At 39.7% G+C, this 21,755-nt stretch overlaps 1 protein-coding gene, 1 long non-coding RNA gene and 1 pseudogene across 3 annotated transcripts; 2 read left to right on the plus strand and 1 right to left on the minus strand.

Moving 5' to 3' along the window:
* Positions 1-9,824, minus strand: part of LOC118242657 — a 34,304-nt pseudogene extending 24,480 nt beyond the window's left edge.
* Positions 4,976-7,439, plus strand: LOC118242626. 2 transcript variants are annotated; one of them, XR_004776951.1, is made up of 5 exons: positions 4,976-5,088; positions 5,283-5,388; positions 5,931-5,979; positions 7,030-7,097; positions 7,410-7,439. It is a non-coding gene; the product is annotated as an uncharacterized LOC118242626 (long non-coding RNA). The 2 variants fall into 2 exon arrangements; XR_004776950.1 differs by lacking the exons at positions 5,931-5,979; positions 7,030-7,097; positions 7,410-7,439 and adding an exon at positions 5,718-5,739.
* Positions 9,825-17,276: 7,452 nt separating the features above from the next.
* Positions 17,277-19,658, plus strand: LOC118242658 (B-cell receptor CD22). The gene is made up of 5 exons (XM_035534712.1): positions 17,277-17,286; positions 17,770-18,153; positions 18,524-18,766; positions 19,314-19,562; positions 19,654-19,658. Exons 1-5 carry the CDS (start codon positions 17,277-17,279, stop codon positions 19,656-19,658), a joined length of 891 nt encoding a protein of 296 aa, XP_035390605.1.
* Positions 19,659-21,755: the final 2,097 nt, after the last annotated feature.

The raw sequence follows: 21,755 nt of genomic DNA on the forward strand, positions 1-21,755 counted from the left end.
CTGACGTAAAAGTGTTCCTGAATAGATCAATAACCCCCCCCCTTTTTCTATTTTATATTGATTTCTATTGGCCCATTGCAGCGCCATTGTCTTGGAGTGACAGCAATTCTCTCCTATGGGTGAAGGGGGAAGGAGAAGGCATGACTAACATGTACTTCACAAATGTTTCTAGGGCAAGCGTTGTGATTGGCAGTTGTTTTATCAAATAGAGGACGCTTTGACGAAAACGAAGACCCCTCTCTTGCCTTATTTAGTCATCCGTTTAACGTTTAAAGGTCTGCGCACTGTGTACTGTCAGTGCTTCAGTGTTGTTAGCAGATAGCATAGCGCATGGGTTTGAAGCTGTTTGGCGAAACTCGTACAACCATAAGAATAATTTGATCGCCAATAGTTTTGGACATCATCGAAAGGAAGATGCTTATTTTAGCTGAAGTTTATGTGGAGTTGTTTGGGTGCTGCTAGCATGGACTAACTTCGATGTGTGCATAGCAAATCACTGGATGTTTCCATTCACTGCTGGAAAAATCGTAATCCTGCTACAAATTGTAAGTATAAATGAGAAAGTATACTATTGCTTTACAGTATTACAGCATTTACAGTATTTTCCCCAGCATTTACAGTATTAGCTACAGTATGTTCCCCTAATGATGCCAACAATGAAGCTATGTAGCTTATATTGTTGTGGAACTTACTAAAGTAACTTACTGTGATGTTTTAGCAAAAAGAAACATGCAGTCTTGATATATAGTGATTGATGACTTTGTGTGCATTTAGAGAGGTTTTCGGACACTAAGGAGAAGTCTAGGACACCTACTGTAAAACATTATGTAGCTATTTAGTCATTTCATGTATGTGCTCAAAACTTCAGTTTATTACGCAAGACCCTGGTGAATCAGGAAATGTAGAGTATGAGTGAAACTGAATCTCCAGCATCAATAGACACATTATACACCCAAAAAAATCAAAGGCATGTTATGTTTTTTTTGACATGTTCTTCTGTATTAGATGAGCTCAAATGGAAGTAAATGATGGACAAATACGCCTGGATGTGAATGGATGTCTTCTCCCAATTGTCTACTTCACTTTGAATCCTGAATGATCATTGTGCTATGTGTACAATTTCAGACGCATAGTGTTAAAATGAACAAGTACAAATCGTTCAAAAATGAGCTTTAAAATGCTTGTGCGCACAGGCAGCTCCAGTCAATGTTTCACACTGACTATTCTCTATTCTAATTAAAAATCTAGCAAGCCACAAGGACTACTTAATCCTTTTTCCCTTTTGAAATCTTTTTGCTTTATGTAACATGTTCCCCTCAGTTAATTCCTGTTTTGCCTATTAGTTACCTTTCACTCATGCCTCACTATTTTGCTCAAAAGTTCACAAAGGGTTTGGAAAATAATGTTGGATCATACAAGCACTATGTGTTGAATTCCAGTAGAACTCTTCATTTCTAATATAAATTCTAAATCTCAAAACTTAAAGGTGATGAAACACATTGATAGTAAATGGCAAACCACACTCAGTGTAATATAATTATTACAGATTATTTCCCATGAAATGTTATAGCACTGTAATGGAATAGTTGACTTGACCCAGGCCTCTTAGCACCAGTGGTCATATCACTGTAGGGCAATCTAACTAGACAAGGAACTTGAAAGTGAAGGGGGAGTAGACTCTATAGTCTACCAAACCACTCACCAAAATCTTCTTCATCATCACCCAAGAGCTAACAACCAAAGACTGTACACCAGACAGAAGGCTCAACACCACTGTTCAGGATGTGACACGAAATATCCAAGACTACATCCAAACACAGGACCCCAAGGATGGGCTGATGAGGGCATGTCCCAGTCAGAAGGGGGACATAGTTACCGTGAAAATAGTGGAGGTGTCATGGCAGGATTACCTACATGGAATTCAACACTGACAGGTAGCAGAAGTGGCTGACAAGACAATCTTACCAATGTCTGGAAAAGGTAGGACTGAAAGACAGTACTGTGTCACTGATCATGGTAGTAAAAATACAAGAACTAAGCATTATGTTAATTGTAACAGGGGTGCCTTACACCACACAAGATGCAGACTGTACAAAGGAGTCTCTGAGAGTAACACTAACACAAGATGCCTGCAGGGAAAGCAAATATTAAGAGACCTGACCAAGTGGCAGAGACCATGTATAGAAACATATGCAAGACATATAATCTGAACAGCTTCAAATCTGTGTGTGTTATCAAAAAGGTTGTCCCAGTGGTGACTGGGGCACTTGTGGCAGAGACACAAATGCTGGGAGGTGTGGCTCCAACTGGAATAAAACCATCAATCTCATTTCAGAAGAGCTCAAGGCTAGAATCAGTGAAAATATTCTATCAGAGGCCTCTCTCTCTCTCTCTCTCTCTCTCTCTCTCTCTCTCTCTCGCTCTATCTATCTATCTATATATATATATATATAATATATAATGTCTGTGTGTGTGTGTGTGTGTGTAAATATATAGTAGCTGGAGTAAGAGTGGCTGGTGTTTCAAAGCATAGTCTGGCTAACACAGGGTGTTCATCATTGGTTGAGTATTCTGTACAGAGGGAGCAGTGATGTCCCACACCAATTTCTTGTTAGGCCTTTGTAAGTCTTTCTTTGTCATCACATTATTTTCTTGTTCCTGGTTTCTTTATCTTTATCTAACAGAGAAAAATAAACTCAGAAGAAACAGCTTTGAGGTTTTAAACTTGGGAACTGTCTGTTGTGTATTAATTTTAGTGCATTCTGTTTTACTGCACTGTTCTCTCCTTTTTCCACAAATGCGCGCACACACACACATGGCATGTCATGAAACAGTACAGTGTTATTCCTGTAGTTCAGGCCACTGAGAGCCTCAATCTTCACATGCAGCAAGTGCCATGGCTGCACATTCATGGAGAAAACCTTTCTGTTTATTGATCACTGCACTGTCTGTGTGTGTGTGTGTGTGTGTGTGTGTGTGTGTGTGTGTGTGTGTGTGTGTGTGTGTGTGTGTGTGTGTGTGTGCGTGCCATCATGAGGATTATGTCAGATTGCTGAAATCAGGAGAAATTAAACATGAGAATTTGGCTCCTAAAAAAATCTTCAATACGCCACAAACGTTTGCTGTTACTGTCCACACCAACACACCTCACAGACAATCGCAGAAAGTCTCAGAAAAGAAGAGTGTGGAAAGAGTTTTAGTAGACGGGATGATCTCCAGCGACACCATCGCATTCGTACAGAGAGAAGCCGTATCAGTGCTCAGAGTGTGGGAAGAGTATTGGTATAAGGTTGGCTGGACATGTCACTTGATCCAAAAAACGACGTTGATAAGAGGTCTTCCCAATTAGCAAACGAACTCTGTATTACGTTTCCCAGAAGCAAACCGTACACATCGTGCCGACGTCGGCTAGACGTGCTATGAGCACTTTTGACGATTTGGATTCGCCTTGCACAATTTCTGAACACTGAGGAAAACAATAACACTTAGATGGGTTTGTATAATATATTTGACGGAATTAACACTAAAAGCAAAATTAAATGTTACACAATACAATATCCATAATACAACAGCAGAGACGACAATGGACCACTTGGAGATTTTAATTCGCATTTCATATTTTTCTTGGAGAAGGCGCTGCACTAGACGGGAGACTCATCCCATGCATCGCTTCTCCAAGGTCCTTATATTAAGTATACTTGTTTTTGTCCATTTTGTGAGTGTTTTCATGTGACCATGGAGAATAAAGAGCTCTTTAGCTCGACCTTGCCTCCCGCTTCCTCTGTGACGTCGCTACCCTCACAGAAATAAGCTTTTAAATAAAATAAAACTGAAACGTTTTCTGATGAGAAAGTATAGCATGAAAGTATAGATGAAGAACTATATCCAAATATCCAGTTTTTCGGGAGCTTGGAAGAACAAATCATAATCACGATTCAAACGTCCTGTGACAATATACATCAGCGGTTATGCAGCGTTTGTTTGTCACGAATGGCCACCCTCCTCACGTCCCTGATGTCACCGTTTCCCGGTCTTCCTGCGCTGCCTGGTTCCATGCCTTAGTTTCGTTTTCTCCGCCCCCGTCTGTTCCTGTATTCCACTCCTGGTTTTACTTTCCGCTGTTCCCATGTTCACCTCTATCTGTTTAGTGTCTGATTGTCTTGGTTATTTAAGCCCTGTGGGTTTGTCTTCTACGCGTTGGTAATTGTGGTAAGGGACGTCTTTCTGTTAGGTTTGCCTTCTACGTGTTGGTAATTGTGGTAAGGGACGTCTTTCTGTTAGGTTTGCCTTCTAAGTGTTGGTAATTGTGGTAAGGGACGTCTTTCTGTCAGGTTTGCCTTATTCTTGTTTTACTGTCGTCGTCATTGCTTTTTTTTCCCTTCTTTTTTTTGTGTACTTCAGCTGTGTTATATTACCCTTAGCACCCCTTTTTCTCTGTTTGTTTTACCTTTCGTGTTTCCTCATGAAATAAACAGCCTCCTGCATTTTGCATTCTACCTTTTGCCTTGTTCCTGTTGGAAGCGTAACATGAGTTCAGTTATTGGAGCCGGTCCGAACCTCCTTGGGACTCCACGCAATTCAACATTCTTGTTAGAGGTAACATGCGTCTCGACTTGGTGGCCAACCAGAGTAGTCGGCTGCAGTCCAGAGCGGAGCAGAGAGCCGCCAAACCGTATTTTACTTGCAGTACCCAACGTCAGCAGGTAGCCGTAGAGCTGTAGATTTAATAGCGAAGACAGTTTGTGTAATTGATGAGAACGAGGTAGGGGTGTAGGACGGCCCCTATCTAAAATAGGTGAGTTCTCTCTGGCGTATGACCGGCCAACCGTGACAATCACATTGATCTTGTTCATAAATTTATTAATCACCACGCTCACACTGAATTACGTTTTTACTATAATGAAACTTGGTGAATAATAAAATGCTGCGTTTTTATCGCCTTCCAGAAATATAAAGTAGAGTCCATGAGGTCGCACTCGCTGTACCTGCCACTAAAGTTGGACTACAGAGAACAATCTGATCTCTTCTTTTCCACATGTGATGGCGCATTGGTTTCCTTTCCCATTGGAGCCAAGTTAACTATACCGAGTAAGCTAAACTACTCTCAACCCGCACACTTTCGTTCATTTGTCCCAAAGAAAGTGAATAAACACCGCTGTCACCAACTGAGCTTCACCAGGGTTCGCCCAATAAACTTGATATTTAATGAAAAAAGAAATGGACACAGTAGAAAGAAGTGAATACAATGAACTCAGCTTTTACTTCTCCAAATCTTTTTACAGCGCTTCTCCACCCCACAGGGACATTACTGAACATGAATCGTCAGTAACACAGTCTGTATAAAACTCGAAGCATCTCTGAAGCTACAAAAACAAAGACATGAGATCGGTAAGCAGGGAGATCGTGACCCCAGCGGGAATTCTGGCATTCTTAAACATTTTTTTTTCCAGTAGTTGTTGCACATGCACATATCATTTATACCATTTGTCTTAATTAAAATTAAGAGCTGCCTTATGTTGCTTTAAAATTTTACCTGTGTAAGTGCTGATTGTTTGCTTTCGTTTATAACTGATGTACTTCTACCTTGTCTTCAATCTAATATACCAGTGAAGAAGCTACATTAATTATAATTTACGTGAAAGACACTATTCCTGCATTGTTACCAATTTCCAGAATACTTTGTAATTTGCTGTATAATTTGTATATGTTTCTTTTAGATGAACCATGTGAATCTTACAAATCAGGAAAGAGTCTGTTGATCCTGATCATGTGCCTGTAATTACAAATCTCTTCCTCTAGATGGCAGTGTATTAAATGGTATGTGTGATGCAGAAAAGCTTAGCGCAGGAGTGAGGCTGCTGTCCAAGGTACTGATACTAACATGGTCTGTCTTGCCTCAAAATTGTGTCTTCCTGATGACATGTACACAGCCTTGGATTCTTATTCCAGCTCTCCTGAGTACAACACGCTACCAGTGAGGTACACACAATAAATCAAATTACCTTTACAGACAAAGGAAATAACTTGATCTTTACTGAAAATATACATTCAATATACCTCAAAGTTGTTTTTGTAATCCAGTTCATAATTGTAACATCATAATGGCTACAATCCTTTAAGCATGTTTTGATGCTTTTACAGGCTTTGAAGCATGATCTGATGTGTGTGGTGTAAAGCTTTGGAGTTAGTCCTATTTAAGTTACACTCCAACCCCGATTAGCGGGAAGTTTTGGAATTGGTAGCGAGAAGCCTGTGACGCATGTGGAGGAGACGCGAGTCAGACTCAACTCAGTTTTGCAGTAATATTGCCGGTTTATTCATTACGTGACAGGCTTGCTCTTGGAATCTTGTAGACAGTTCTTACATGAACTGTAGAAACATCCAAAGCTGATAAACGTGTTACTAGAGAAGAAAAAATAAGGACAAAAATAAGAATTTGGTCCAGTGATGTCCATGCACAGTACAATCCAAAAAACCTCCTCTGCGTGGCATACATACACATGCTGTAATGTAGCTGGCCCGAGTGCCACAGGGCGCAGGGCCGGATGTTTATTAACATTAAACACATGTGACACAGATGGAACTCGCGCATAACACTTACAGTAAATGGTAATACAACCCAATATATATTGATAATTTTATTTAGAGATATATATATATATATATCTCAAATAAATGTCATCAAAGCTATTTATAAGTTTTTATAAATGTTAAAGAATCACTTTTAAAAATAATGTATATATTTTTTTACAATCGGGCCTTACACCTGCATCTTTTTCATTTAGTATTTGTACATGCATGTCTGAAAAACATTTGTAACAACATTGTTTAAAAAATATTTCTCTACAACTAAAATAAAATTACACTGAGCTAAAACATGTGATAACAGGTAAATGAAATACTATTTTTGTATCCATGACTGACAAGATTGTTTTATATTTTAGTAACAATAATGTTCACCAGTCAGTTAAACAGAAGCAGAAATGTGGTGAACTCAGCTGTGTTGTGTGCTATTGTGTGTCTGCGCAGGGTTTTTTAATGATGTCACACAACTCCTCCTCTAACTCTTACTCTCATCACTCTGTTCATCACTCTCGGTAAGTCTGGACCCAATCACACCTTTTAAAAAGAAACTGCTCAATGATGCCTCAACATGATTACATTAATGCATCATCTTTTCATAACTGAATGCATTGTTCACATTCAATGAAGTCCATTTCCATTGGTTGCCAAATCCCCCCACATGCCCCTCTCCACCACTGCAGTGCTCACTGAGTGCTTTGTGGTTCGTGGTTTTTCTCACATTTAGGTCAGTGTTCTTTTAGGAGTAGAGGGCTGCAAGGACAGAGAAGCAGTAAGTTAGTAAGTTACGTTAACCTGTGATCTCTTATATGGATCATATTTTACAGGGGCTTCTGGAAACAAATGGACTATGAAATACAGCAAAGAGACTATGTGCTTTAAAAGGGTCCACTGTGTTTAAGAATGGCTCTTATACACACCCAGACCATCTTACAGTGACAGAAGCCTTTTGGTATATAGACCCAGTTAAGTATGTGGAACCAGTTTCTCTGCTTGATCTTCCTGAGTATTCAGGAAGGGTCTAGTAACACTTCTCCCTCTGATTGACTAATGTGTTGAAGGAGGATGAACACCATTACTGCTACAGAATCCAAACACGCACAGAGAAATGGGTGGGTATTCCTGGAATACAGCTGAAATTTACAGGTACATTTAATCACCACATTATCCTGCTAACAACACAAGCTATCATGTCACTTTAATCTTCATGGTATCATAGTGATTTATAGTGACATATTCATGTAGCTCCATCAGAGGTTTTATTCCACTGCAACATCAGGGTTTTTCAGCTCCTGTCCTGGTCTAGAGCTGCACTGCTGGTGTTTTCTCTGCTTTGACACATCTGATGATCTCTTTGACTTGGACCTCCATGTAGACACCTCTCAAGCAGTAATAGAGGGACACACCACTGTTCTGATATGTACAACCACCTGCAGTCTGACAGTCTAACATTCATCTGGTACAAAAATGGACATCCTTTATCCTCCAGTACAAACCCACTCCACCTGCAGCCAGTCAGCAGTGAGGATGCAGGCAGTTATAGGTTTGGATGCAGGCAGTTATAGGTTTGCTGTAACAGGATATGAACATCTCCCCTCTCCTGCTCAAACTCTCACGGTCAGATGCAAGTCATTTATTTATTAAAAGCTAAATCAAATTACCTTTAGGACTATACCTAAAGTTTATGTTCATGGCAAGGGCAAAGAGATTATTATTCCTTTCCCAATACGATGCCAGTCTGATGTTACTGACCCAGAAGTGACCCACATCCTGAAATTATTGTAGTAATCTCGGATCAGATCCTTGATCTTACTGGGAACATGGTGGCGGTGAAGTGCTAGCTCAACCAGCTTGTGGTATGGACCCATAAACATTGGTCAGGTCCAACCACAACACAACTAGGCCACCTTTGCTCTCTTGAGCCTCTCTGATGAGCTGTGTAACTACCCCTGTGTGCTCCAAACATCCAGGAATCCCACCTTTGTGTACTGAGGTATCAATAAAGTTGTTCTTGAGGAGAAACTTGGTCAGTCTTCGTGAGACTAAAAAACGCCGTCCCTTCCACACTAAATAATGAAATTGAATGAAACGGGTTGATGTTTCTCGAGTTCTCCTCTTTTGGGATCCAACTCTTAGCACACCTCCACTGGTCAGTGACTCTCCCCCTTCGCCATATCTTCAAGATCCTCCATAAGTGCCGGAGAAGTTCAGGACAACACTTATAGACCAGGTAGGGTACACTGCTGGGGCCTGGAGTGGATGCTGAGTGACCTCTCTTAATCACTTCCTCCACCTCCTTCAGAATCGGCTCCCTCAGTTCGAACTCTGTTGTTGGGGGGCAGGGCTGATGAGAGCTTTGTTGGGCTCAAGCTCTTGCTCCCTCAACAGATCTCTCAGGGTGCTCAGGAGGAAACAATTTACTTCCTCTCTTGAATACTCTAGGTAGCCACTGTGTTTGCCTCCAAGCAGATTTTTTATCTTCTCAAAGGGATTGGCAATGAAGGTGGCTTGCTTCCTGGCTCTCTCTCTTCCCCACCTCCTATGCCAGTCTGCTCTGCATATGGTCATCAGTTTCTTCCTCAGAAAATTCTGCAGTTCTTCTAATGCCTGCTTCTTCTTATTAGATTTCTTGTACTGTTTCTTGAGGGTTCGAAGCTCCTGGCACAGTTGATGTAGTTTTCTGGCCCTGCGATTCATGCTATAGGTGGTGGGCTTGTTGTATGGTAGTCATTATTTGAAGTCGACTGTCTGCATCTCCTTTGGCCATAGCTTGAATGATGTTGGACACGTCCTTGTTAAACTGCAGCCACACACTCTGGTTACTGGCTGGGGGCCACTTTATCCGCTGCTGTGGAACTACTCTGCTTGGAATAGGAGACACAGGAGCATGGAGGGACTTGGCTCTGTGGGGTGACTCCTGGCCGGGCTCTTCCTGTGTCTCACCAGGTTCAGGACTTGTGCGTTGCACCTTGGTCTCCTGCACCAAACATTTCATTCTGGCCTGATGAATTCTGAGGCCATGTTGGTTCTTGCGCAGCTTTTCGCAAATGCATGTTACACTCGTGGCCAGTCCGTTTGCATGAGTTGTTAACCATTTATCAGTTCGATTAGAGATCTCATTCCCCCCCCAATCTCAGGATCTCCTGGGGGTATCTCTCTTCAGGGCTTTCCGTAACTTGGTGGGGTCCTTTCTCACTAAAGATACAGGCTGGGTTGCTAACCCTTCTTGTCCCCTGTGCCATCTTTCCGTGCCGTCAACTGTCTTTCCAGTAGTCACCAACGTATTCTTGGTTGTCACCTAGCCTATTCCTAGGAGTCACTGGCTATGCCAGACTGTATTATGCTGAAGACAGTGGAGAATACACATGCCAATCCAGTAATGACCATAGACATGGGCCTCATTCAGTAACACTAAATGTTTTGTGTAAGTAACTGATGAAATAGTGGAGGACAGTTCAGTGAATCTGACCTGCAGCAGTGATGCCAACCCACCTGTGCATAACTACACACCTGGTTTATAGAAGGAGGAACTTTATCTGTAGGATCTGGACAGAATTACAAAGTTCTACAGAATGGATTCTACTAGTGTGTAGCTCAGAATCCTCATGGAGCTGAGAATTAATCTACTGTGTCTGTCATAATAAAAGGTAATGAACAGATAAGTCAAATATGCTAATGATGCTGTTAATTTTTTATTATTATTATTATTATTATTATTTACCTAGCACCTATCTCCAACTCAAGGATACTTTACAGACAAATATCAGCTTTTGCAATGACTCGCAAACAGATGAGAAGCAGCAGCCAATGTGCACACAGCATATTCTCATCAGAATCTGCAGCCACCTGTGCGACTGCACGTTATGTAGGGTAGGTTAAGACCAAGACAGAGCAACAACCGTCACTGGACATACATGCACACATTCATACACATATACATATCTATATATACTTACACACTGGTCACATTCATACAGGACAATATAGAATATTTGCATATGATCAAGCCACTACCATATGAGCATCCCGATGTGTTCAGAATAGGCTCCCCCCAGTGGCCATACCCAGTGCTGCAGCCGTCCTGTGATGAGTCATGAGCTGTTAAAAGACGAGTTAGATGGTGGCTGATAAATTATGCATGACAGGTACAATCACTGGCAGTGACGGTACACATGAGTAAGAATCCATTAGTTTCTCCATTATTATAACTATATGTTTATAAACCATAACTATAACTATATAGTTATACCATTAGAACTGACAAACAGAATGACTGGCAGTTGCTATATTAGTATGAAGTTACTTAGGAAAAAATGTGCTAGAATGTAGTGTATTAGTGAGGAGGATTATTGATCTATTTAAATGCATGACTGCCAGTGTGTGTATGCGTGTCCATGTTTGTATGTGTGTCTATGTATGCATCATTGTGTGATTTGTATGTGTTTATGTATGCATCAGTATGTGGTTTGTATGTGTGTTCAAATTCTGCTGCAGCACACTTTCATTTGTACTCTCATTCTTCTTGCAGACACTGAGAAAACAATACAGAGACCATCACCATAGTAATAAAGTCTACAGGAAACGTATGTCTACAGGAAACGTATGTATGTGTCTGTGTGCCTGTGTGTGTGTGTGAGAGAGAGAGAGAGAGATTGTTGGGTGAAATGGCTGAAGGTATGACAACCATATTTTATTGCCTGGATCTGGGTCAAAATGTAAAATTCCACATTTTTCAGTCAGGACTTTGAAATAACACAAATATCTAATTTTAATAACACAAATATCTCATTTTGAGGATTTGCCATATTGCTGTTTCGGTTGTAGAAATTTTAAAATGTATTTCCTTACCTCATACTGATGTAATTAAACATGGTTATTTGAAGATTTTTAGATTTGCATGAATAAATGTAAGATGCCCTGACCTTTTATGAAAGTAATCTGTTTTCTTTTTTTTTTGTGCATGTATGTCTATGTAAGTTTTTTTAGGCTTATGACCTGGGATTATACTGAACTTCGATTTGGGTGTCATTGTCTCGCCACTCTCATATGTTCACTGTTGACTGAAGTTGTAGAGTTGTTTCTTATAGCCTGTGGTACCAGTATGAATGTTCTCATCATCTAGCTCAGTGTCAGCTTCTGGAGTCTGATTCTGGCTCACTGAGTTCTGGTTTCCAAATTGATCCCCCTTATAGTCAAACAAACTGTGGACTGATAACCGAGAACTTTTTAAAACACTAGGGTTAGAAACTTCATTTGGGGATCAGTATTTCTCAAAGCCAATTATTTCTAAACTAAATGAAGACATAATAACATTCTTCATATATCATGATATTTTTTATGACATGAATCTGTTAATCCCCTCATCACTCACCTGTCTTCTTCCTGGATGACACCAAGACATCACCAAAGGCTCTAAAAGGGGGTGGGTACATATTGGATAAAAGAAAACAGGCCAATGAAAAAGATTCAGATATTCTGTTTTCATTCATTTTTTTGATTTTATACAGTGAATTTAACAAAATATATTGTCTAAAATCAGCTTTACAGTACACAGGTCTAGACCACACATGGGGTGTAAGAAAGTTACCTCAGGATTACCAAACTGAAGAGCTAAACTGTGTCTCTTGGGTCAAGGCTAGAGAGTAATGCTCACACAAACACATGAAGTATAGAAATGTGAAGACCACATTACATAATAAAATGTAATAAATGAATGTGTCATTAAGATCATACAGACTTAGGGTATAAGAAATCTATAAAAATGTGCCTGCAGCCTAGATGTCCAAGCAAATGTGTGTGATTTTACTGACAGTCTTACCCTTGTAATGTAAGGACAAAAACATAAGCATCCAAACCACAGACGTCATCAACAACACACAGTGAGACAGTGAGATGAAGCTGCCAAACTGTCAAAAGAAACATATGTCTTCTTTTACTCTTTTTCCTTAGTCACTGTTTTCAGTGTTTTTTCTGTTCCACAACAGAATGAAACTGAATGTGTTAATGAGTCTTGCAGTGCAACCTCCATGCACACAAAACACTGGCCTGCTACCTCTTTCTTCACACAGCTTCCTGAACAAAACCATGGCAGGTTGTCCTCTGAGGCAGTTGAAAGAATGACTGACATATTCTACATGTTTTTTTTTGTTTGTTTGTTTTGTTTTGTTTTGTTTTTACTCTGTAACCATGGTGACAAAAACCACATCTGAGGCCTGTTGTTTTACATTACATTATGTGTCTGTTTGTAAGTGCATGTGTGGGAGGTTGTGCATATGAGTTCTGGGGTTCTGAATGTTCTTAAACTGGGAAAATAAAATAGTAGAACATTCTTACCAGAGTTTTGGTCATCACATACCTGATATACTAATGTGAACAGAAACTAAGAGATGAAACGTCAGTCCAGAGAAATTTACTAGTTGAATGGTTATTTACAGAATACAGCATGTGTATGTTTGTGTGTGTGTACCTGTAGCATTGGTGGTGACAGATATTGAAATGTTTCTCACAAAACTGATTGTGGTTGGAGAAGGAGACTGAGAGGTTGAAGTAGCAAAGGTTTGTGGTGCTGTCCTAGAGAGAGAGAGAGAGAGAGAGAGAGAGAGGAGAAGTATGAAAAGACACTTCTGTAATTATTTATCAGGGTTTGTATCATCAGCCATTGTTAAAATGGTAGTTTCATCTTTATAAACTAAATGATCTCTATAATGTTAAAAGCTTACCATCTAAAACTTTAAGGATGACATCATTGTGTGTTAACAAAAATTATGTCCACCCCACACCAGTATTTACCAGAGTCTGCCCTCTCCAGTCGAGTGATAGTCACAGTGAAGTCTGTCCCTTCATCCATCAGGCTGTATCTCCCATTGGATGGCTTATCTGAGTCGATGACCTCCTATTACCTTGAGCCCACTTATGAATACACTTAAATGTGTTTGTCACTGCTTTGCTTCAAACACTGTAAGCTTCTGAAGGGGAGGAACAACTTACCTGAGAGAAAGAGACAGATACCAAGATGAATAATCTTCATCATTGTCTATAATATTTATTTGACAACTTTGTCCCCAGAGCTCTGACAGCCTCCTGCAGACCTGCTACAGCTCCTGACTGAAATGTGTGAAAGCAGAGCCGTGGTGAGACATGATGAGACATGATGAGATGTGATGAGAAGCATCTTATCAGTTTTCAAACTCTCCACACATCATAAAAACCACACCCACACCCATCAACCCACCCATACATACACACACGCACACCCACACACACTCACCCTTAGGGGGTTTATAAGCACAGGTTTATTTCGCCATCTGCTGGACAAAAACTGGTTTGGCAGTTCGAAGACTTTATAGAACATAAATCTGAAAGTTGTTAACATTTTGTTGTCCTTGTTATTTCTTGCACTACATTACTTACATACGTGGTTTTTCTTTGTAAAATGTCAACATGTCTGTTTCTGCTGTCTGAGGTACTCACTAAGCACTTCTTCAGTTGGGACCAACATCCTGGTGTCCTGGATTTTGGTTGTTTCATCTTGCATAGTGGCTCTGACACTCACTAGTCCTCAGCCTCTTTCCCCTTAGTGTATAGTCTCAGAGTGATGGATTTGGACTGAAACCCTCTGTGCATTGTGAGGAGTTTCCTTGTTTTGATGTCAGTGGCTTTTATCTCCTCATTAGGCCAGCTAATTATGCCAGCGGGGTGTCTGATGACTGGTAGATCATCGGTGTTCATAGCTCAGATCTTGTTCCTCCTATTCAGCTGACTTCTCAGGACTGGCCTCACTCATACGTCCACACTTATCAGATCTGTATGACATTCCGATGTCGCTGTTGTATATCCTGAGATGTATTAGTGAGTCAATGTCTCTTTCACTTCTGGCATACAGCTTGATATCATCCATGTAGAGGATGTGGCTCTTGTTGATAATTTTGCTAAGGGGGCTGAGTCCTATGTAGAACAGCATGAGAGACAGGGCATCTCCTTAGTAGTCACTTGATGGTAACTCATGTTATTGGCATGTTATCAGTCGGTACTTGGATGGAATTGTTCCCTTTCTGGGGGCTCTTCAGGATCAGGAGTGTCTGGCCTTCAATTAACCATTCAGGGTGGGTTCCATCCCTAAGCAGCTCATTCACACACACAAACAGACAAACACACACACACACACTTGCAGTCACATTAAATTGTGCTTAAAAGCCAAAACTATAGCCACTATGATGCTACAATTATGAATTGGATTACAAAAACAACCATGTATTTAGTTATATATTTTCAATCAATATCAAGTTCTTTGCTTTGTTTGTAAAGGTAATTTGATTTATTATATATATTCATAATTTTAGTAAAGTAAAAGTAATCTAAGTCACATTTAAACATTCATCAGCCACCATCACTACTAAACTTGTCAGTGTCTACCATTTTTTTCAAATGATGTGACTAGATTCAGTTGAATAGCTCCTCCCTTTCCATTTTGCATTGCATTATGGGACAATATTGTCCATCCAAACCATACACAGAAATGACTGCTTCTAAGTATGCAATTGGGATGCATCCATTAGAACCATCCAACTGTTAGAGACACTTGTAATGACAGCCTGCTCAAAACTATTTTGAAACATAGTGTGTCAGCAAGCTTCAGTTGCGTAATTTGATTTGATTTTATTACAGTAGTGGAACTAACATGACTGATCATGACTTACTGATCCTTATATTCTGAATTGCTCCTAATTTTCTGAAAATTGGTGGGGCGGGGGGTTAGATAATGAGAAATTTCAATTAAACTCTCAGTACTCACATTTAAACAGCAGTGAAACTGTTCTGCCAGTAAGTTTAAGCAATTAATTATTTTCCCACCAGAGGGTGCAAGGATGCATTCCTCTAGAGCAGAATGTCTGATTATCATCTCCCTCATAATGCAGGCTGCCCATTTACATCCTTCTCTCATTTGGTCTGAAAAACAGACCCATGAATTGAAGAGTAGGGATAACAGTGAAGTTTTGTTTTTTGTTTTTTTTGTAAGTAAAATGTAGTCCTTTGCTTGTATATAATGTGACACACACGAGCTATTTCTTTGAGCTTGTCTAAAGTGTTATTCACATTCTCACTTTGGCTCAGTGCTTCTTTCTGGAGGTCTGGGGTGGTGCAGTGTCATAGACTGAGGTTGTCTTTAGCTTTATTTGTACTTTGATGACAGCTCAAGGCTGACGGAGGATGGCAGCAAGTGACTACATTTAGTATTTTTGAAATTCACTTTTCACAAATATGCATATTTCTTATTTTGCATTATCACAAGCTATAAATAAAAACTCACTGGAACATATTTTGCTGCCTGTTTGCCATGGCCTTCTTTCTCAACACCTGTTTAAAAACCACATGAGCATGCAACAAAGCTGCTTTAGCCAGGAAGGTCAAGCACTCCCTAAAAGAGGAAGGAAATAAATGTGTTAACCACATCTAGCTTTTTAGCTTTGTGCTGCCTCTGTTCTTATCATTTGATATTTGAACACTGGTGATCAGTCTTGTCACAGAACGGTAAGACTCTTTCTTCAGGTCACAACAGTATTAATGCAACATCAATAAAGATTAACAGAATGTAGATTAACAGAATAGAGATTTTGGTTTAATTTCCTAGAAAATGATTGTCTAATTATCAACTAATTTGCAGAACCAGTAGAAAATTACCATTGACAATTCTGTTATTCTAATGTCAGGCATTACCATCATCTGGGACCGTGCATGGTTGTTCTATGATTCTGTGATGGACTGCTGTTTCTTTACATTTCAAAAAATATTTTCAAATAGGATGGCTAAAGTAATTTGTGGTTAGAACACATGGTCTTGTTACTTAATTCTGTTGTGAAAATATTCATTGAGACCAAAATACATTCTAGTGTCCAGTCCTACTTTGCTAATAAAGTGATTTATCATTCTGGTGCAATGAAAGTACATAGTGGGGGGGAGGGGGTATTGTATACACCGTCCATCAAAATGATTTATAGCTTGTTTTTGATTGATTGACAGCTGTCAATCATGACACCCACTTACACCCAGAGCTCTACATGGTCTTGCACCTCCCTACCTAGCTGAACTCCTAAACTCATACTGCCCCACCCACTCCGCTCTTCTGATGCAGGTCTCCTCTCCAGCATGACACCATATGAGAATAGAGCTCCTAGTACAGACCTGAACAACAAGCTCTCACTACATACAGTTTGGCCACTTCAGTCTTCTACACTGATTAGGACATAACAAAACTTATTATTAATACAATATGTATCTGATTTATGACTGTGTAAATACATTTGTATGTAATTCTGAGATGAGGTGTTAAAATAGTTGAAGTTGTTTTTCTTTTGTTAAAGTTGGTAGAATGGTTTTGTGTTTTTATTCTTATCACAATTGCTTTCACCTTTTTCATTTACAGTCTGGACAAGGATTCCTATAAATCCTTTTGTGATTCAATCTAGACTAAATTGCCCTCAAGGAATAAAACTCAATTGAAATGAGATGACAAGAGCCAAACTTCCTCAGTAATACAGTTGTCATCAGATCAGTCTGACTGATATTTGAAACAGTGTAAATAGAAGCAGAAATGTGATGCACTCAGCTGTGTTGTGTGCTGTTGTGTGTCTGTGCAGGTTTGTTTAATGATGTCACTCAGAACTCCTCTTCTAACTCTCACTCTCATCACTCTGTTCATGTCTCTGGGTAAGACTGCAATCTTCATCAAAAGTTTATTATATAAAGATTAATAAGTTAAAATATAAAGATTTTCTGACACAGTGTTCCCATTTAGTTAATTTACATTGGTTACCAAAGCCCCCACATCTCCCACACCACTGCTACAGAGCTTGTTGAGTGCTTTGTGGTTTTTCTCAAGTTTAGGGCAGTCTTAGATTAAGAGCACACTGTGGTAAGATTAAAATTCACAACCCCACTATAACTACAAAGTGCAGATATATTTTTGTTTGTTTTTCTCTTTATTCAACCTCATATATTATGTGACTGAGCGTTAAGTTGTTCAGAGTCACTAGTGTCCACTTCTCCCCAAGCTCCTCCCCCACCCTGCTACAAGCTCTTCTCACTTTGTGGTTTAGCTCAGAATCAGCTCAGAGTTCTGCAGTAGCTGCTGGAGTTAGAGAGGAGAGAAGTGAAGCTGTAAGATAACTCCCACTCTCTTATGGGGCCCAGACTCTTCTATTGACCTCTTGTATGCATTATATGTTTCAGTGGCTTTTGGAACAGAATGGAGTGTGAAGTACAAACAAACTGAAATATGTGCTTTAAAGGGGTCCACAGTGTTTATCAATGACAGTTACACATACCCAGCAGGGCTGGAAGTCAAAGAGGAATTTTGGGTTAAAGAGCCATTCGATAGAGAACAGGACACACCTGTATATTGCAGACCCACTAAGGACTCAGGCAGAGTGCAGTGTTATGTAGATAAACAGCAACATTTCTCCCTCAAACTGATTAATGTAACGAAGGAGGATGAACATGACTATCGCTTCAGAATCAAAACAAATGTAGCCAAACAAAAATGGCTGGGAGATCTTGTCAAGATCACTGTCACAGGTAGGTTACATATTGAATTCCCCATTTTCTAATTGTGATGCATAGTGTCCTTTACTCAGAGGAATATGAGTAGTGAAGTTTATTAATGCCTATTTTTAACTATGATGCACATTCTCACTTCATGCAAAGGCGTTTGAGTTTAATTAAGCTGATTATTGAGAGTTGTTAAACTGAATAAGGGTTACTCTGATATATTAGCTGTACTACTCAATTTGTACTACACACTTTGTTTCTCTCTTTTCTTTAAATAAAATCCAAGACAGTTTCATCACAGCAGAATAATTTTCTTAATTGCTTGAAGTTTCCCTGTATGATTTAAATTGTGATGGACTTCCAGTTGTTTCGTTTGATGATTCTCTCATTGTCTTAGAGCTCCTTGTTAAAACTCTTCTTGAAGTAATAGAGAGAGAAGCAGCAGTTCTGACGTGTACAACCAGCTGCAGTTTGACTGACAGTCCAACATTCATCTGGTACAAAAATGGACGTTGTTTATCCTCCAGTACAAACCCACTCCATCTGCGGCCAGTCAGCAGTGAGGATGCAGGCAGTTATATGTGTGCTGTAAGAGGATATGAACATCTCCCCTCTCCTGCTCAAACTCTCACTGTCAGATGTAAGTTTACATAGTTTTATTTTGCTTTCATACAATACTTCCAATATTTACATAAAATCAAATGTGAAACAAATGAATTACTGAATAAACATCCTAAGATCTTGCACTGCCAGTGAAATAATTTTATTACCTGCATAATAAAAGATAAATATTACATTTAAAGCAATAATGTCTGCTAATAGATCCTCCACAGAATGTGTCAGTGTCCATCAGTCCCTCTGGTGAAATAGTGGAGGGCAGTTCAGTGACTCTGACCTGCAGCAGTGATGCCAACCCACCTGTGCAGAACTACAACTGGTTCAAAGAGAAAACATTATTAGGAAAAGAAAGCACACACATTATTCCTAATATCAGCTCTGAGGACAGTGGAGAATACAAGTGCAAGTCCATTAATGAACATGGATCAAAATACTCATCTCTAATACTGAATGTTATGTGTAAGTTAATGTTTACTTTGTACAGCTTGCAATTCTGTGTTTTGTAAAGTTACAGTAAAGAAAATACATTCTCTGATGATTAAATCATGCCATTGTTTCCTGGTTTTTAGATCCTCCAAAGAATGTATCAGTGTCCATCAGTCTCTCGGGTGAAATAGTGGAGGGTAGTTCAGTGACTCTGATCTGCAACAGTGATGCCAACCCATCTGTGCAGAACTTCAACTGGTTTAAAGAAGGAAGAACCTCACCTGTAGGATCTGGACAGAATTACAGAGTTCTACAGAGTGGATTCTACTATTGTGCAGCTCAGAACCATCATGGAGCTCAGAATTCATCTACTGTGTCCGTCTTAATAAAAGGTAACAATCAGAGAAATCAGAAATGTCCTAATAATGCAGTTAATGAATGAAAGTGTGTAGGACAGTTTATATATATTTATTTGCTTTACAGGGTAAACCTGATAGTTGTCATGTTATAGCCCCACCCCCTCCCCAAGTTTCTTGGTGTGTGTGTGTTCTTCTGTCTTGCCACGCCCTCTCATGTTGTCCACCTGTTCCGTGCTATGTGTAATCGTCTTCGATGTATATATGTCTCGTGTGTCGTAATATGTGTGTTGGTGTTTGAGATGTGCATAGCCTTAGAGCTTTGTCTTATGTTTTGCATGTTTTTAAAATAAAAGCATGTTTCATCGTGCCTCGTCCCCGCATCCTGCTTACCCTCACCACAATAGTCATGATACAAGAGACATGATATGATAGTTGTGATATGAAATTTCCATAGACTTGATTCAATGATTTGATTTTTGTTAATATATTTTGTTATTGCTGTTATGCATACGTGCATGTGTACGTGTGTGTGTGCATGTCTGGATCTCTCAGCAGGCTCTTCCATCATTCTTAATATAGCTGTCGGAGTAACAGTGTGTGGGCTCTCTGCTCTTCTTGTGCTGGCATTCTGGATGAGGTGAAGAAATTTGTGACCAACTTCCTTGAGTAGAACAGGTTTCAGCAATTAATTATGTCTGTGCTGGCAATATTTGATAGTTTGTGTTCTATGAGCAGGAGGAATAGGAGTAAGAGAAAGAAATACCACAGTGACTCTAAAAGGAGAGGGAGTGGAACAGCGCCAGGTTGTCGAGAGAGAGCGCTATCCAAGGTTCTGACTCTGCATAGTGAGGGACCTCCAATGGATATCTACATTGTAAATCTTCACTGCCTCTTCATAAAGCCACTGTAATGCCTACATCAAGGCCTGCTTCTGCTTCCTGTTTCCTACCTGCGTCTTCTCTGCAGAATGCTGACCCTGATTCTACGGATGATGCATACACAGCTCTTGAGTTGAAAGTCAGACCCTCTGATAATTTATATGATGTACTTGCTGTAAGTATCTTCAAAAACAAAATTAGTCTTGGTGGTTGTGGCTCTTGTAGCTCACCTGGTAGCACAGGTAGTGTGAGGTGTTAAAAACACTGAGGTGGTAGTTTTGATTCCCAGGAAACATTTGTTGTGTGGTTCCAACAAACATGTAATTCTAGACAAGAGTGTTTGCTGTGAATGCTTTACTTTCATATGTGCTTTTTATTGCCACCTTTACACAGACTGTTCACCCCTGTCCTGATGATTTGAACACAACCACCTGTCCTGTGTATGAGAACATCACAGTAAGTTCAAGCTGTTTCATTCCACTTGAAAAGGTTTTATTATACTTGAGAAAACTGAGGAAGTGAGTAAACTGGATAACACCACCCAGAACCTATTTAATTCCACACATTGATGGTTTATTTGGGACATGTCATGTTTGGTTACTAAAGAGAGGGATTACTATAATGCAGATCTTTCTCACATTGCATACAACACTGTCAAGAATTAGCTCACTTTATGCTTCTACGAAAAACCTTATTTATTAGAGACACAATATAGTTATACAAAAACAGCTCTTCTGTTGCCAAGCACAAATGTCTAACCATCATCTATCTATGGTCATTTACTGACTATATGAATTAACTTGATATTCTTTTAGGTGGCAGGCCACTAAAAGTCCAGCAGTGACACTGATACTGCTGTGTTTTGCATATGAACATGCCACTACCATATGAGCATCACCGCTGTGATCAAAATAGGCTGCCCCCCAGTGGCCATACCCAGTGCTGCAGCCATCCTGTGTAGGGTTGAGCTGTTAAGAGCTGAGTTAGATCGTGGCTGATAAATAGTGCATGACAGGTACAATCATTGGCAGTGACAGTGTACATTACTAAGAATTAGATCCTGCTGAGTTTCTCCATTATTATAACTATATGTTTATAAACCATAACTGTAACTATATGATTATACCATTAAAACTGACAAACAGAATGACTGACAAGTGCTATATCAGTATGAAGTTACTTAAGTTACTTAGGTGCTAGAATGAAGTGTATTAGTGAGGAGTATTATTGAACTATTTAAATGCATGGCTGCCAGTGTGTGTGTGTGTGTGTGTGTGTGTGTGTGTGTGTGTGTGTGTGTGTGTGTGTGTGTGTGTGTCCATGTGTGTCTGTGTATGGATTAGTGTTT

This window comes from Electrophorus electricus, chromosome 16 (assembly GCF_013358815.1).
Source record: "Electrophorus electricus isolate fEleEle1 chromosome 16, fEleEle1.pri, whole genome shotgun sequence".
Lineage (NCBI taxonomy): Eukaryota > Metazoa > Chordata > Actinopteri > Gymnotiformes > Gymnotidae > Electrophorus > Electrophorus electricus.

Excerpts from the sequence above, each read along its gene's own strand:
- LOC118242658 (XM_035534712.1), top strand. Across the intron at positions 18,154-18,523 it reads TGTCAAGATCACTGTCACAG|AGCTCCTTGTTAAAACTCTT; the intron begins GTAGGTTACATA and ends TCATTGTCTTAG. Across the intron at positions 18,767-19,313 it reads TCAAACTCTCACTGTCAGAT|ATCCTCCAAAGAATGTATCA; the intron begins GTAAGTTTACAT and ends CCTGGTTTTTAG.